This window comes from Bacillus rossius, chromosome 3 (genome assembly GCF_032445375.1).
Source record: "Bacillus rossius redtenbacheri isolate Brsri chromosome 3, Brsri_v3, whole genome shotgun sequence".
Lineage (NCBI taxonomy): Eukaryota > Metazoa > Arthropoda > Insecta > Phasmatodea > Bacillidae > Bacillus > Bacillus rossius.
The window spans coordinates 43,184,102-43,202,971 of record NC_086332.1 but is presented as its reverse complement, the minus strand read 5'-3'; the positions used below and the strand labels follow the sequence as shown (position 1 = coordinate 43,202,971).

At 34.3% G+C, this 18,870-nt stretch overlaps 1 protein-coding gene across 2 annotated transcripts; it reads right to left on the bottom strand.

The window, feature by feature from the left end:
* Positions 1 to 1,077: 1,077 nt before the first annotated feature.
* LOC134530592 (ADP-ribosylation factor 6) lies at positions 1,078 to 17,514 on the bottom strand. Of its 2 annotated transcripts, none has more exons than XM_063365566.1 (4): positions 17,248 to 17,514; positions 6,453 to 6,559; positions 3,612 to 3,914; positions 1,078 to 2,871 (listed from the first exon to the last, which is right to left on the bottom strand). In XM_063365566.1, the coding sequence occupies exons 2-4, from the start codon at positions 6,532 to 6,534 to the stop codon at positions 2,729 to 2,731; spliced, it is 528 nt and encodes a 175-aa protein (XP_063221636.1). In that variant the 5' UTR covers positions 6,535 to 6,559; positions 17,248 to 17,514; the 3' UTR covers positions 1,078 to 2,728. The 2 variants fall into 2 exon arrangements, with proteins under 2 accessions (XP_063221636.1, XP_063221635.1); XM_063365565.1 differs by having other exon boundaries at positions 6,453 to 6,570; positions 17,248 to 17,397.
* Positions 17,515 to 18,870: the final 1,356 nt, after the last annotated feature.

The window sequence follows — 18,870 nt, the reverse complement described above, 5'->3', positions numbered from 1 at the left end:
CGTATTTACCCGCACAAGGATTGCAAATTTAATATTGATTTTTTTGTTTGATAATATGTACTGCAACCCTTATGCCAAAATTTTTTTTTAATTTTGGGTAAAAAAAATTAACATTGCACTGTTGTGGTTGACTATGTGCTTAAATAAATAGCCCGTGTTGGTTTTTAAAAAATGTGTCACAAGTAACTATAAATTGTTTAATTAAAATAGCTCAGCATTGGATGTAAAGCATCATGAACTGTGTCTTTAAGCTAGGTCTACTGCCTGTCAGGCGGCTACCCCGGCACCTGGTAAGTGGTATGTCTGTTGGGCAAGAGGAGAAAATCTAAAAGTAAACCAGCCAGAGAATGAGAGTGGACGGGGTTGCACACGTATGTGTGAAAACGTGTGGCCATGCAGCAGTGTTAATGGTTCTCCCTCCGTCCCTCATCGTAAATGTCTATGAACTAGCACCGTACACAATCACATGTCTATCTCGACTGGTTTTTGTGATGCAACTGTGTCCAAAAATTGTTTTTGTGTGAGATTTCTCAAGCTTTCTACTGACACATTTCATTCATGACAAAACTATAAACGGCTTGCATGTTTTTATTGCATGGAACCGACAAAAACATTACAGGGAAATAGCGTAACATCTTTTCTCTCTTGGGGAAAGGGACGAAATAAAAAAATATACATGTGGAAAGCCGTGCGCGGCAATAAGCCGAGATACGGACCATAAAGACTACACTTGTATTCTACTGGAGACATATGGTGCAACCCTTACGATGTAAAGGTTACGATTTTTATGCCCTAAATTAAAGGTGTGACGCATTGGCAGGGGCGACCCTTCTGCGGGTAAATACAGTAGTTATACTTTAAATAACTAAGCAATAAGCAAAAATTCTTGTACTAAATAATAAAATACCAAAAAATAATGAAATTATAAGTGAGAGTAATTTCAGCGCATGCAAATGGAAACCTGCAGTAAATGCCTGCTGGTGAGGAGTCAACCCCAGGACAGCAGAAAACCTGTCAGTTGACCAGGATGCTGGTTTTATTAACCACCAATTGCAAAAACACGGACAGTAAACCCACTTTCTGGAATGTTTTTATCATCATTCAAGCCAACTGTAATACAAACTCAGTAATACAGTAAACAGTTAAACTTCAACTGACCACACATGAATAATCAACACCCTGAAAGACAATATTATGCACGCTGTCACATGTAACAAGAAAGATGCAACACCCTCACATTTAGCACAAAATTTACTTGTAAGAATTAAGAATCGAACTGTATGACACAAGTAAAAAGCACCACGAATGTTAGAAACAAACATTCTATGTGTTAACATGCAAAAGGAACACGATTGGTCCTTTAACATCACTGGTAAGACGGCACAATTGTAAGACTAACCATTCATTGCCCCCAAACAGACGGAGCAAGAAAACTGCATCATCCAACTACACAGAGACACAACAGAAGGTACAATCAAATGACATATATTTAAAAAATTATTACTTACATGCTGGTTTTGGCTCTAATTTAATAAATTTGTATCCTATATGCATATACAGCCATAATCTACAAAATTGTTTTCCTAAAAATAAAGGAGACCTGCAAACTCAGTACTTTCAATTTTATCAAATCTGTATAATTGCAATTATAATGTGGCACAACATACACACACATCAACAGTGTTTTCACAACTTCAAAATACATCAACATCTTGAATTACATTAAGAGTGAATGCAATACTTGTATTCAACTGTAATTTCTTTGAAAGCTACAGTTGACTTACTGTAAAAACAATATAAAAATCTAAATCAATCTGAAAAATAGTCACACTGACCAAAGAAGGAATGTACAGGAAAAAAAGTCTTACAACTGCGCCGAAATTGATTGTTCTGTAACGTAAATAATTACGTACAATAGGCAGGTTACATACTTTGCATACCAGGCATTCTACCAACCACAAACTTAACAGAACCAAACATTTCAAGTATCATCACTCGCCTACAATTATTTACACACACTTCCAAACATGCAACACATACTCACTGATGTAATTGGAAAAAATTTTTTTTTTTTTGAAACAACTTACAGAACATTTAAAAAAAAAAAAACATGCAGCAGAAATTAACAACAAACACACATTCACATACGCCTCAAATTATCAAGTCTATATACAAGTTGCAACTTCACCTTCTATATATTTCTTACATTCAAATACCTTGTAGCTATACTCATATTTTACATCAGCCAATAAATAACAACATTAAAAATTATAGTTTAGAAAAGTCCTTCCATCAATAGTGAAATACAAAAAAAGTAAGATTTCATAAACTGCCTCATCCCACGACCGCACACAAACTATACCAACACTAATCTCTGGTTGCTTGTGCTGCACTCAGAACTAAGAGCAGTGCGACAATGCTATCGGTGCGTCAATTACGCTATGCTGTACGTCGTACTTGACCCCTCGCACCGGAGGGATCCACCCGGGACTCAATTTGAGCCCCCTAATTTTGATTAAGGTTTCAAAATTTTACAATGATCATGGCATAATTGAGAAAGTGTAAAATAAAGGAGAACATCCCTGCGAGGGACCCAAGCACTTCCGCCTATCATCTTATAATAGTTGCTATTGCCAAGTAGTTAGGTCCGGTCAGTGCCGGGTCGTTGCTATACACGTCCCACGGCAGCTATCGAGCACTCCCACGCGTCACCCCCGCGGTTCTACGTTCATAACTTGTGGTTGGAGGTGAGCCAAGTGAGTCCCTCGTACAGCCCATCGCCGGTGGTCGCACAGGACGGCTGCACGTACCAGTTCCTGTCTCGTATCCGCGTCAGCCCCAGTTTCTCCTGGATCTCGTGAGGCTTCATGGCTGCCAACACAAACACACACCACCGCCCTCCCAGTCTAGTTCAGTAACTATCAGCTTACTACATGAATTATGGAGCACATACTTACATATTTTATTTAGGCATACTTTATATGTTTAATTGGGTTTTCTATTTTATGAAGATCTTAGCAAAAATACAATCATATTTATAGGATGTCAAAGTAGTACTGAAATGTAATGACTGCAGTAATATAAACAAGATGTCTACTTTTCCCAGTAAACCAATTAAATAACTTTTTCGTAAGATTTTCTTACAACTTTTTATAAATCACAGGGTCATTTTATACCCATCAGCAAAATTAAACATAATATGAAACATATCTACATACTAGTCACAGAAATATGCAGATTTTTATGTTAGTGAGCTAAAAATTTTTCACACAGATAAATTTCACATAATTTAAGTGGACTGTCACCAACTATTTATATTTGATGTAAAGCTTAAAAATCAATGTACAACATAAAGTTACTGTACAGTCATCATAATAATCTCTAAAATATTTCTTAAATATTATATTACTTTGGTTTAAGTAATATTTACATATCAATAAATATCCCTTTTAGATTATTATTGTTGTAGAGTGCAGATAAGCATTTTTTTTTTTAAAATCTAATTCTGAACTAGGAAATTGTTAGAATAATCATAGTTTCAAGTTAGGAAGAGAGCACATCTTTAACACATCACATCATCTCATCACCTACCAACAACCAACTAAACGTACCGTCAGGCAGGTCCTGCTTGTTGGCGAAGATGAGGATGATGGCGTCCCTCATCTCGCGGTCGTTGATGATGCGATGCAGCTCCTGCCGCGCCTCGTCGATGCGGTCGCGGTCCGCGCAGTCCACCACGAAGATGAGACCCTGCGTGCCGGTGTAGTAGTGCCTCCACAGCGGCCGGATCTTGTCCTGACCCCCCACGTCCCACACGTTGAACTTGACGTTCTTGTACGTCACCGTCTCCACGTTGAAGCCCACCGTGGGTATCGTCGTGACCGACTGGCCCAGCTTCAGCTTGTACAGGATGGCTGCCAGTTTCAAGGAACACACCGCTCTCACATCGACAAGCATCTAAGACTGGTACTCCACTAACTCACTGCCTTAAGTTGGTTATACATGATAAAAAAATAAAATTATTTCAAAATCAATACTAAATCATTCAAAAAAAAATTCTACTGTGGTAGTAAAGTATTATTTCATTGCTATTTTAATATATATATATATATATATATATATATATATATATATATATATATATATATATATATATGTCCTAACCTGCCATTTAACTTTAATTTAAATCATTACCAACCGCAACTAAAAAGAACGTTAAATTAATCAAATCATGTTCAGAACTGCCACATACTGAAAATGTTTCCTCAAATAAATACTTTTTCCAATTTAATGCCAGATGAAAGCATATGATGCATGTAAAATTTCACACTACCACTATCACTTAAATACATCCACATATTTAAAATTTCAGTTTTTAGTTTTACTTTAACAATTGTACTATAATGTTAACATGGTTTAGCTAATAATCCCCTCCCACCCACCCTTTTCACAATCTGTTATCAAACTGCTACTGCAACATGGAATGATTGTTTTATCATGGGAATTCTCTGACATCAGTCATTAACTACAACAGTTATTAGCAGTGCTCAACTATGTTTGAAGTGGAATCTCCTTTATGAGACTACCTCATTGAAAAGTGGCACTGCACGTGATGGTGGAAGTTTCAGGAAAATGACCAAGACTGGAACGCCGTATGAAGCTTTTAATACCAGTTGTTTTAAATACTGTCTACGGCAAATGTCTTGGCAGGTAAAATTCTTGTCCAGGTTATGCAACATTACAGAAAACTCCAGAGAGAGGATACAGTCAATCAACGTTTTGTCACAGTCAGTACTCAATCTATATGTCATAATGCAGCTACGATGATCAGTGCCATTCTGGTGATCAGCGACCAGACAAATGGTGGCACAATTCGCTTGGACAGTACTATGTTTTGGAATTTTGTTCACTTCTTTATGTATTTAATGATCGGTTGTGACTTTATAAGCAGTCTTGGCTACATTGGCACAAATACGGTGTAGAGCTTCAGAAGAAAACGCAATTTTAAAACTGTACTAGGTATCCAGGTGGTGTTCAGAAAGCATGTGCTGAGGGCAGATAGACAGTTCTGGTTCTGTGTTTCATTTTTGAACTCTATTTTTTTAGAAGAGTGAAAAGGGCTAAAACATGTGTTTTCAGTATAATACCGTCACGAAAGCAGGAGACAAGGCGACGTGCGCCAGGTACCAAAGCGGCCTGGCAGTGTAAGATTTGTGAAGGCTGTGTGCACTAGTGGAAAGACTGAAGGTACGGATAGATTCAGTGCACATACTTACAATGCAATTATTCTATTTTACCAAAATTGAGTTCTTATGACATGTGAAGTGTCTTACTTTTAAGGATAAACCAACTTTTCATACGAAATGAGATGACATGTCACAACTGCTTGTTTGTTATAATTAATTAAAAACATTACAGCTGTTCAAAAAAGGTATTTAAAACTTTCCACTGCAGAGAATATTCCAAAGTGTTACTCCATTTTGCATTTTACTTTGAATTGAATCTTGCGATACCCAGAATAAACACTTCCACCAGAACCTCAATATTATGTGGCCCGAATGATGCAGAGCGAGGACAAACATTCCCAAGGCAGACTATATTTAAATATTAAATTTGTTTAAACCAATTTCAATTAGTTATGTAATGTTATTGTTTGCAGCCAGTAGGCTAATTTGATTAAGGATTTATGTGTGTTAGTTCATTTTCCTGGTGGCACGCTTTATTTAAATATATCTAATGGCCGTTGGTGGGATGCGAGTTGTGGGCCTGCCTCGAGGGCGCGCTGGGAGGGGCAGTCTGTCGCCGCAGCTGCTCGAGGTAAGGAGCTTCACGCACTCATCGTCTGCAACTCAGTACTATCACTGATCCACGTCCATCTGCCTACTTATATCAATCGCTTTATTTTAACTCCAGGGCTTACCTCTGGCAGAAGACTGTTTTAATTAATTTTATTTAATTCGCTAGACGGATTCTGGTCATATTATACGAACTCTAACGCAGTCCAGTATCATGTGTCTAGACCACCCTTATACTGATTCGTGCCACCGGCTTAGCAGTGATAACGTGTAGCATGTACAGACAAGCAACGTCAATAAAAATATTGAATAAACATTTTGGTTTCTTTTGTGTGGGTGACAATGTAGGGAGACAACACACAAACTGAGGCGTGTGGGCCGCTTTCGAGAGCCTAACTTTTTTTTTTGGCTTCATAATAGCATGACCCCCGCTGAGAGGGTAATTTTGTGTATTTATTTATACTGGGGCAAACGGGCCTCACAACACACGGGCTACATCATGGCCCTGAGGAGAGAATAGGCGGGTCCACATGCCCGTAATACATATGGTGGCGCCCTCTACGAACATATAATCAACCCCCAGTGGGACAGCACAGTCACAACACATTAGCACATTTACACAGGTCAAATCAACAGCCATAGTGCAGTAAAGGATACTGGTCTTGCCAGCTGCATCTAAACCCAGCATCAGGATTCTCATCTCCTTGTTTCCAAATATCTTTGAAAGTAGCTTGCCCATGACGTACCTATGCTGTGGTCGGCCCCTGTAAACACACTACATCACTACAGTAGCTACACAAGAAACTATCATGGACATAAAGCTTGCAGGTTCAATTTTGTTGATTAGTAATTTTAAAGAATAAAAAGAGGGAAAAGCTGCTTTACAGAAATGGTTAAGTGCATTGGTTGAAATTTTATTGCCCCTTTCCACGACTTCCTTTCAAAACTTAGTTATAACATAAAAATGAAAATAATTAAACTTTTTTCATATATTAAATGTCACATTTTTAAGCAGTTAGTTTACTTTCTACTGTAAAATTGTACACCAATAGTTTTTTTTTTTGGTGATATTCTAAACAAAAAATGTTAAGTAAATGTTTAAAAAAATTTCCCAATGGAGTAAGCAGTGCTTCAGGAAACAAAGGATGCTTGATATATTGGGATGGGTTGTATGGAATGGCAAACTGGTACAAGTGATAACAGCATGATAAATTAGCTACCTTTAGCTTATCATACAGTTACTTGCATCATGCAGAGCTACTATGTAGTTTTACTATAAAACTAAAACAATTAGTCTGTGGTGTTGTATTGGGAAGGGGGGGAGGGGATGAAAAAATTTATCTATTAACCATAAAGGTTAATTTTTTCACACATGTAGCTGAATCTTGCTATAAAGAAAGATTGCTCTATCAGGTCAGTTTCATCAATAAAATGTTTTAATATACAAATAATACATAATTTACAAAGCTGACCAAACATGAACTATCCATAATCTTTTAAAATATTTTAAATGTAGATAACTTAACCTCACTGACCATTTACACAAATTTACATTAGATTATTTTAGATGTAGTTAATAACCAAACAATTCAAACTGTTAATGGTAATTATCTAGATAATGACTTCTGGAAAAAAAATGGTAAATGCGTAGAGTCGCGGTATATGCGAAAAAAATGCTAAAAATCCGAAAATACTTTTATTGTATGCTCTTTCACTTCCTCTTTTCAAATCAACCGGCGGAGGTAAGAAATTCCAAATACTTTAGGAGATATCAAATTTTTTAATTTTCATCACAATACCTGTGTAATGCGGTCACAATTGTTTCTTGTTTACGAGTATCTATTATGCTTCTTATTGGACAATTTTGTCACGTGACATTTCCGTGATTAGCAAGTATTCAAATGAACCAATATGTGATTATTAATTTATTTATTCATGTTCCGTCGGAGTTATCGCGACGTAGGTGAACGACTACATCATTTCCTTCTAATGGCAAAGGAAATGTACCCGCCTCCAACTTACGTGATTTTTTAACGTTTCTAATTTTAAAGTCTTATTTTTTATTTGGATATTGTTGAGCAAGTAATAAGTAACAAAATTTTTTTACATGAGTTGTTAATGTTCATCATTTGTCCGGGTTTGTTTGGTCAGGTCAGTTACATTATAAATATTTTAAAACTAAACAGCCATTACAATAATTTCACATTATTTTTTATGTCCGCTTAGTTTGAAAGTATTAACATTGAATATATATAACTTATAGAAGTCGCCAGCCCAGGTTAAATTTTCTGTCCGGTTTCGCAGAAGAATTGTAGTAGTAGTAAGCTCCGTCGCAGCGATCGCTTCAATCGCTGGGTATCGACAGCGCACGCCCCTAGCGGTCTTAGGACGTACTACGTTAACCAGCCAGTCATGCCACCTCCCTTCACCCTCCCATACGCGGGAAGCTGGTATCAGCACCGTTCGGCGACCTTGACGATAAGTATTCCTTACCACTGCCTTTGAGAGCCACGAAACCCCGGGAGAAGACAGTTACTGGGATCACTGTATCGAGGGATTGTGTACCCTAGCAACGTGAAAATTAGCTCCTAAGAACATTGTATCAGGCATTCAGTCCGTGTTGAGTTTAAAATATGATTTAATTTAAAAGTTAAATACCTACTTGTTTTAACTTTATTTTGCATTGATAATTTTATAATTTCAGACATGCTGAAGGGTAATAAATGTGCGTACACGGGTTGTCAGAATACGAGGATCGTTTCACAAGGCACATTAATGTTCCGTTTTTCAGTTAAAAATAATGACAGGGAAGTTGTGAATTATAACTTGCCAATATTGTTTTACATTATTTATCAGTTATATACTGTGTAAAAAAAAGTTGACGCAAGTATTCTAGGAAAGTCCTAATTATTTAATATGAATTAGTAAAGAATTCTTTTCTATTATATTTAAAATATCCACGTTTTAATTACTTTCAAAAACTAATTATATTACAGCAACCATATATTTTTAATTTAATCATTTTGACTAAAACCGAGTGAACGCTAGTTAATTTTCGATGTAAATTTTAATAAACGCAAAGTTTTAGCCAAGTATTACCCACGTCGTCTGTCATAAAATGCATTTGTTTGGCAAGCGTTTCAACAAAAATTTTAAGATAGATTGCAAAATGTGCTTAAGAAATAACTAAACATTTAATTATTTGTGAGTAGATAGACTGCAGCTGCATTAGTATTTTTTTGTTTATTACTTTACAATATTAAGATGTTAGTAGCTTAATGATCGCTGTCAAAAAACGTCATGTGAAAAAATTTTCGTTTATTTACCAGAGAACATACTTTTTAAGTGGATTAATGTAAGAAAAACATAAGTTCGAACTTTTGTTTTATACAAAAATAAAAACAAAAACGTGGTAAAAATTGGTCCACACAACCACCTCCGTACTTTTTTTAAGTAGATAAAACGGTTTAAAATGCTTTGAATTCTACCGTTATTACCTAAGTTATGAACAATTTAAATTCCAAAATATTTTATTATGTATCCAGAAAAAAATTAACCTGGAAGACACTTATATTGAGATTCTAAAAATTAGGTACGCATTTAAACACGAGGTGTTATAGACTTCTAGCCCAGTCAAAGTATATTATGTACTCAAATTCAATCCGATGTTTATGATTTTGTGTTTCAATTGTTCAGTGGTCTGCACGGAACGTCACATCAACAGTCATGATAAATAGGAAATGATAATGTAATTGACATATTTTGGGCAAATAGAGGAATCAGTACCTCTTATCGGCTATATGACTGTGTAGTAATAATCCACCATTAAGAACAAAGTCAGAGTTCTCCAAGTCCAAATTCTCCCTCGTCACCTAAAACATGTACAGGGTTGCTTTCTTGGTTTTGCGTATCCCAGCTTCGTCAAAGAGAGCTAAATGAAATGGAGCCAACTCATACTGCATATACATGATCAAGTCATCCTATTTTTCTTCACTTATCGTTATCCTCTGGAAAACTAACAAATGATGAGCTATTACAATTGAATGTAATAGTGTAGCTAATATTCGCCAGAGGGAGAGCTTGATCTTTTCGTGACAATGCTTGATTAGAATTTTTCCAACATTACTCTGTATTGATTGCTCGCCAATTACTATAGCATTGAAAAAGGTAACTGTGGCATCCCCTACTAGTCCAGTTGCTATAGACATGATTTGTTGTGATCCAGGAAATGGTGGGTGATTATTTAGCTAAACAGAGATCTTATATTAATCTGTGACATCTCTACTTCTTCGATATTGTCAGAAATCTAGTCGTTCAAAGATATAAAATGAGTAGCGCATAACTCTTCAATGATGAGCAGATGCAAATGCAGTCATCCCCAAGGTCCACTCGCTCAAGAACTTTTCGGTGAATCCTCGTCCTCGTGTGAGGCTTCCAACAATTTTCATGTTACGCATTTAAGTTTGTTCTGTGGTCTGTCTGACCAAACGCTATCAGTTCTTTTCTTTGAGAAGTAACCCTGACATGTAAAAATGTTTAATTCTGGGGTCATCATGGACTCCAGCTTAAACATGTCTTGTAAAGTCAAGTGACAGCATTTGGCATACGAGAGGCACGGTTCACAAATATATAGGCCAGTTGCTATAGGAAAAAGGTTTGAGATAAATAAAAAACTCATCTTTTAAGTGAGACTATCTCAAACAATATTGGAGAAATGAAAAAGTGAAAATAATCTTTTATAGGATTTTTAATACTCTTTCATTTTTTTATTAAAACCTTTTTTCTTTTAAGGTTACTCATTTACGACATATTTTTTTAAAAAATCAAAAAACGAATGCCTTTTTTATAATCCTTTCTAGTTTCTGACTGCCTCACTTCCTATTCATCATGACTTTTGATTTTAATTCCCCTGGACACTACTAAATACGTGCAAAGTGTAACAAAAATATCAGATTTAATTCGACTACGAGCGAAATGTTAGCATATTTTGACAGGGCTATTTATTCCTTCATTAGAACTATGGCTAGTTTGAAAACTTTCAACAAACGTTTCTGACAAATAATCTCAGTCCTGACATATGACAGTTGATTATTCCTCTGCGTTTTACACGATCATATTTTTACATATTTCACAGATGATGAAACAAACACGTACATTTTCTAACGAGTCATTGATTTATAAACCTTCCTCTATACGTGTCAGTGATTGCACGTGTGTAAGTCGTTTGCTAAAGCTCGACAATGAAATATTTTACATTAGTTAATGTTGTAAAAAATAGTACTTACTAATGAGATTATTTTACTTAACATATAAAACGTATACGTAACGAATACCTAGGGACAATAACACAATAGTTTTGTTAAATGTCATTAGATGGCATTGTGCATGTTTCGTATCGTTATGAATGTACGGAAGTAAAAGTTACAAAAGTTTTATACGCAATGGAAGAGTTTTATATACTGATATTTAGAATGAAATAATTCTTTGAAATTTATATTGTACTGTGTTTTCTTTTTTTAAGTTGTTAAGCGATATTTAAATTGATTATGCATGTACATATAATATAAGGTAAATACAGCTGTGGTACATGGGAACTTGCACGATTACAATTTCGCTCAAAATTACTGGGCCTCATTTAGCCACAGTTTGTTTCACTTAAGATGGCTTTAGATTACATTTATTGCGACGGCTTAAGTCTTTGGCCGCTGAATATTTTACTGCAAAATAAACAAAAATTATTAATACATGGTTAGCTAGTCTTGCACTACATGAATATGTGTTAGTTTTGTTTATTGCTTCACAAATTCATAATGCTTCACATAATTCATATGTCAAAGTCACAAATTTCGTTGTACGACCTGTCAAAAATGTCACCTACTATAGTAGGATGATTATGTGGCTCTTTTTACATTGAAAGTTTTTTTGCATGTAAATAAACTCTTCAAACAATTCTAGAATACAGAGAACTGTTTTTCGCTAGAGTTTTATACACCAACTTAACTCAAAGTTACTGGGCCCTCATTATTTGTAAATTATAAAGATGATAAAATAGTACGTATAATCATTTGTTTGTGGTATTTTTATTTTACATCCACCCATTTTTAATTTTTTTTATGTGACTTGAAATGCAATTTAATGCACTGTGTTGTATAATGCTCCTGAAGGAGAATTTACAAACCAACCTTACTTATGAAAAGTATAGGTAGTAAATATTTTTAAAATTTGGTATAAACTTTTTTTAGATCTAGCCATGTTAATAAAATATTAATTTATTACTGCAAAATAATATTCACTGCACGTATGCGAACATAAATATTATGTATGAACATGTTTGCTGTTTAGTTATTTCTTTAACATACAATATTTTACCCCGATAAAAACGAGTTTCTTGTGTTAGAGCTTACTAAAGTTTTTATTAATGTATAACTAAGTTCGTGCACAGATTTACACTGATCAGCTATTTATATAACAGTGTCTGGTGTTTTATAATTTCCTCTTTGCATACATTTGGTTGAATTTATATTAAAGTGGATTCTTTGAGGTACTTTCATTAATTTGGTGAATAAAATATTTATTTTATATCCAATTAGACCGATTTTTATTCAAATACAATAATTATTACACCATCTGGAATCCAACACCAATGAAGTACTGATATATGTGTCTCTTTTTAAATAATTGTGTAATATTTCAAGGAATATTTTTTTTTTTACTTTCGGTTCTTTAAACAAAATACATTTTTGTTCAATATATTTACGTATCGTTTTGACGAGCATAACCTCCCGCCTTGTCAATGCGCTGGCCCTCCACACAGCAACGGAAACAAAATACAAAAGATAGAGAGAGAGAGAAAGAGAGAGAGATAATACGCGCGCGACCTTGAGACAAGCGATACTATAGCGCTCTAGCGGGGGAGACACTAACCACGAGTGCCTTCTTTTCGAAAGCAGAGCTGTCTGGCGGGGGAGCTTGCAACTACCTCAGTTTTGATTCCAAAACTGGCAGAATAAATCGTATCCCCTCGCGACTTCTATAAGTTATATATATTCAATGGTATTAATAATGTAACTGACCTGACCTAATCGACCATTTTATTTATTACGTATTCACGAACACACCGCAAAATAACAAAAATGTCGATATTCCAATGGTTGCACAGGTCTTGTATTGCAAAATTAAAAAATTCAATATCTCCTAAAGTATTTGGAATTTCTTATCTCCGCCGGTTGTTTTGAAAAGAGTAAGTGAAAGAGCATAGAATAAAAGTATTTTCGGATTTTTAACATTTTTTTCACATATACCGTTACTCTACATATTTACCAAAAAAATTATATTACAAATGTGTTATGTAGATTTTAGTTCCACTAACCATTATGATGCTTGTGTTGAGACAGGAGTGGAAGATTGTGAGATTTTAATTACCTGCAAAAGGTTTATGGCTCAAGTGCTATATTCACAAATGTAATTAATTAACAACATATTATCTCAGTGTTTTTTTTTTTTTGTTTTGGTAGTAGAAGTGTCATGTGTGGTAATTTATGAATTATGGAAACAGTTTTATATGTTGTTTTTGGTTGTGTATGTGATTGCAACACTATAAAGCAAGGTTGGAAAAAATTTTTTTTTATTTTTCATGTTTAAATGAAAGCCATGCAACATCCTGCTTTCTGCCACTCATGTTGAACTAGAAAAGTTATAACATCAAAGAACTGAAGGTTAGCAAATCTGCACATCTGACTGGGACTTAAACACAGAAAGGGTATTTCACTACACGAAGAGTATTCTCCATATAATGTTTCCCACAAAATAGGAATTTACAGGTATCAGATTGCCCAAAGAAAAGAATTTTTTAAATAATTTTTTTTAATTTCATATTTTTTTACACTTGTCTACAATTCACTAATTAATTACATTGTACAGGAGTATTTAGCTCGGTATAATTTACAACTTCTTTAGATAAATCAAATGATAAGATCTCAATTAGTGTATAATGTTTTGTTCCAGTAAAGCACAAGAAACATTAATGAGCTAACTTTTGTTGCTATTAGAGTGAAATCAGACCTTTCATTAAACAAAATTAAGATAATCTATTTAAAAATACACAATTTTAAAAAAAGTTTATTTTATAAAAAAAAAAAAACACTTGGTTTAAACCAGCCAACTCTGCTATAAAGTTTTTTTCAGGTTGCTTGCATTGAAATAAATATAAAATTGTAGAATTTGTTTGGAATATTGCAGATTTGTGAAGTGTTTGTATCTAACAAAGTATTTTTAATCTCATAGCGAGCTATAGGCAAAAAGTAACCGATTAAATTTGTTGTTTGTATATCATTTTGGGTGTTGATTGCTATGTGAAAGCAATAAATAGGAAGTTGTTCATAGATGATTTTTCAGTGTTTTACCATTGTACAGTATGTTCATAAAAGAATGTCCCAGTTATCAATATTAATAGTATCAACTGTAAGCATTGTAGAGTTTTGGTTCAAGGTCAAATTTAAAAAGTAACTCAAAACAGTTTTAAATAAGCGCATGCACAAGTACTGCTTTGTTTTCTCGCTTGCAGTGCCACCTATGCAAAATGGCGACTCCTGAGAATAAATCATTTTGTGTTCTACAAATTAATAAGATTGAACCTGTAATTTCAGTTCAACATTGAGTTTTGTTTAAAGTTTAATTATGATTCCCAATTTGGCACAAATATCAGCCGATTGTATAGGCAATTAGAGAAGACAGAGCTCTTTTTTGTTGACTTCCACATTCACCTGAGATAAACCTGTGTGATTTTATTCCTTTGGGGCTTTATAAAAGACTGTGTCTATGTTCCCACCACTACCTAATGATTTGCCAGAGTTGAGACACAGAATTGGAGAGGCTATTACTTCCATTACTCCGGACTTGTAACCAAAGTTGGGAAAAATTGGACTTTAGTTTGGATGTGTGCCGTATAACTTAAGGTGAACATATTGAACATTTGTAAAGGTAAATATGTAGTTGAGCGGTATTTGCGAAAAAAAATGTTAAAAATCCGAAAATACCTTTATTAGACGCTCTTCAACTTCCTCTTTTCATTAAAAGCGGCGGAGGTAAGAAATTCCAAATACTTTAGGAGATATCGAATTTTTAAATTTCATCATATGTAGTTGAGCGGTATCTGCGAAAAAAAAATGTTAAAAGTCCGAAAATACCTTTATTAGATGCTCTTCAACTTCCTCTTTTCATTAAAAGCAGCGGAGATAAGAAATTCCAAATACTTTAGGAGATATCACCTTTCTTATTTGGCATACAAGACCTGTGTTTATCATTCGACCTTCGCCATTTTTTTATTTTGCCGTGTATTTGTGAATGCCTAATTAATGAAAATGGTCAATTAGGTCAGGTCAGTTACATTATAAATACTTTGAAACAAAGCGTACATTAGAAATAATATGAAATTATTTCAATGGTTCTTTAGTTTTAAAGTATTTATAATGTAACTGACCTGACCTAACAAACCGGGACAAAGGATGAACAGAAACAACTCACGTAAAATTTTTTTGTTACTTATTACTTGCGCAACAATAAAAAATAAGACTTTAAAATTAGAAACGTTAAAAACTCGCCTAAGTTGGAGGCGGTAATTAAACACCGTTTTAAACAATAAATGAAGTAAATAATCACGTATTGGTTAATTTGAATTCTGGCCTATCACGAACAATCACGTGACATCATTATCCAATAAAAAAATAGATGCTTGTAAACAAGAAACAATGGTGAAAGCCACATGAACGCACTGCTATAATTGTGATGAAATTTAAAAATTCGATATCTCCTAAAGTATTTGGAATTTATTATCTCCACCGCGTTTAATGAAAAGAGGAAGTTAAAGAGCATAGAATAAAAGTATTTTTGGATTTTTAACATTTTTTCCCGCAAATAACGCCCAACTACATATTTACAGTTGTAATTTGTCTCAATTAAACTGTTATAATATACCAACAAAACAGGGATATTCTTTCAAGCATAACCTGCATTCCCAAATTTCATTAAAAAGCAATCTAACTAAAAATAACCAAAATATATTTTCTGAATTTTATTTGCAATTATTTTAATGCACCCTTCTCGTAAATAATAATTTTAAAATATTTAAATTTTTGCTACAGTGCATTTTAAAGACAGATACAGTCCTATAACATAAACAAACCTAAAGAAAAGAAAATCGTTTAGAGGTAAAAAACTACAACTACTATTACATGCCCTGTGAAGAAATTACATCTCTGTGAATTGTAGATACAAAATTGTTTCTGTTTCAATCACATTAAAAAAAAAAGAACTGTCCCAATCTAAATTTTAGCTGAAAGTGAATTGCCATGTGGTGGGTTGTGGCAGGCAGCATAACAAAGATTATATCCTGTTTAGTTTAGTAATTTATTAGGCAACAGCACATGTAAAGTACAGACACACAACAGTTTAATGTACATAAACAAATAGAAGCTGCTACATAGGAAAATAGCACACACACAGCAAAACAGCACTCACACCGCACACAGCAAGTTGTCCAACTTCTAACATTTCTACGTGCTCTGCACAGATTTCTGTTTGCAGCCAATAAGTGCACAGTAAGTCAGCAGCATAGAAGAACTGACTATTGCTTTGATATGTGCATTCCAAAGATAGAGTAGTAAAACTAAAATAAATAATTTACCTGCAAGGAAATTCTTAGTAGTTTATTATTCTTAAATGTAAAAAAAAAACTGTGAAATTAAAAGCTTCGTTTTAAGTAAACAACTACATCTGTTAATAAACACTGAAAAAATTAGAAACTGAAAATTGTGAGATGTAAATGAGGGAGAAATGTCGGTATGATTAAACTGTTGTGTTGTTTGTAAATGTAGATTAGACTTCTGTGCTGTGCATGTGCAACTGTGCTATTTATGTGCTGTTTGCGTGCTATCGCGAATGTAGTCAATGTTTTACTGTTAGCATAATAGCCTTCACACCTTTTGTAGGTTATGCCACGAAACTAGGTTACTCAATACAATACATCAGTATTAACGTGTAACCTAACATACGATATCGCAAAAACATGTAAACTTTTAAAAACATTTAAAATCGTTCCCATTAGAAAACAAAACCAAAAATAAACTAGTGTGTAGTCATAACTTAACCGTCAGTTAAACAACGTAAAAATATAAACTTCCGCAGTGTTGGTCAATTTTAATTTAAACCAGAAATTATGGAACTAAACATTAAAAATACTATAAAATACCCAAAAAGTATATATTTTTACCCTCAACAGCTTATGGTTAAGCATACTTGATCATTAGTCATTCTACAGCGATGATGGCGGTCACCACCTCTTGTCAAAGGCTACGGCAGTAAAACAAAAAATGTTTTTTCCCCCACGACTTTACAATAAATCACTTGGTTTTCTACATGCTTTCCCATAACAGACAAACTAGTAAAACTTCCTTACCTGTAACCATTTACATGTACGAAAAATTTACACTTTACTCCTTTCCACACACATAAACGCCATTCTGAACAAACATATGCAATGCGAATTTGGTAAAGTTACGTTACAAAATAACACACCCTCCAGAAGCAACGAAAAATGTTAACAGTCGTTTTAAAACCTTGCCAACATACGTATCAGACAATTTAAAAGTTCAGCGATATGAACACTCAGAACCTTTGTTTTAGTTTTTCTCAGATGTAAATAAATAAAATTTGGAAAGAAAAAAGTAAAAATGGAACCCGGTTTATTTATATATTTTATTAGAATAAAAGTGTATTGCACACTTGACTATATTATGTAGATCTAAATTAATTCATTAACCTTTACATATTGTTTACAAATACACTAATAAATTTATTGTGAAGTTTTGAGAGTGATTATTATTTTCTAGGCCTTAACTAAATCCACACTAAAAATTTACAACGATCGTAAAACTTTCTGAATGCAAGATGGAATGTGTTACACTGAACTTGCGCTGCATCATTTAAGAAATCGAGCCACTGTCCAACCATCCTGATGGTTTTTAGTATCACTTTAAGCCATTATTGCTTAAGTTCTTTACCATAAACCATTGCGATTTCAGTTATTTCCTTCACACAATGTATATTATCTTAATTTTAATTCTAACCATAGACCATGGCCGATTACTATTCTTCATTTTTCACAAATATTAGCCCTTAATAAGTTTAAAACTGAATAAGACATTTCAGTCAGTTTCGTATTCGATTACATAAATTTGTTTTATGTATAATTTTATCTGCGCAATGAAGGAAAATTCACCACTAGCATGATGTTTTCAATAAACATTAAATGTTTTTCTCTATCATAGGGGTGAACCCACTAACTGTACCACTTCTTTGAGAATTTAAGATGCAACCTTATCCTTAAAGGAAAATTCGCTGTTTTAAGAGCGAAAAATACACATTTTTGCTGACATGAACTGACCTGTAATTATAACTAGTCCACACATTCCACCCATAGTAATAAACCCAAAAGCTTGAGGTAGTAATATTTACAAATCACCATAAAAATGTTACTCTCTAATCAAGGTCACTGTGTTCTGTGTCATTATGGAGAATAATTGTGTGTTAACCATTGATTTCGTGCCTCCTGTGGCAGTAAAACCTGTTCCCACCCCGTCCGTACCAGCCCTGGTAGGCGGGATGGGATGCACCCTCTCATCTAGCCTGCACCAGTTAAGTTCAGTACAGTGCCAATATGCAAATAATATGAGCTGGGGCCTATTCCACCAATAAACTTTGCAACTTTTCAATTTGCACTTTGCGCTTTGCATATAACTAAAAAGTGCAAAGTAAATGTTTTCCACCAAAATTTTTAACCTCTTTGCATTCCTACAGCCAGTCTGCAAAGTCTTTGCATTATTTTTTCATTGTTTACATTACTGTTGCCTAGTTTGTAGGTTATAGAGTTATGCTGGAATCACAATGCCCCGACGGCCCCGACACGACAGGCCCGACAAGTTCAATAGCCAATGAAATACAAGCTCGCCGTGAGGTCAGCCCGACAAAATACGCACCCCGACGGCCCGCAAGGAATAGATTCTATTTCTAATTTCGTCGT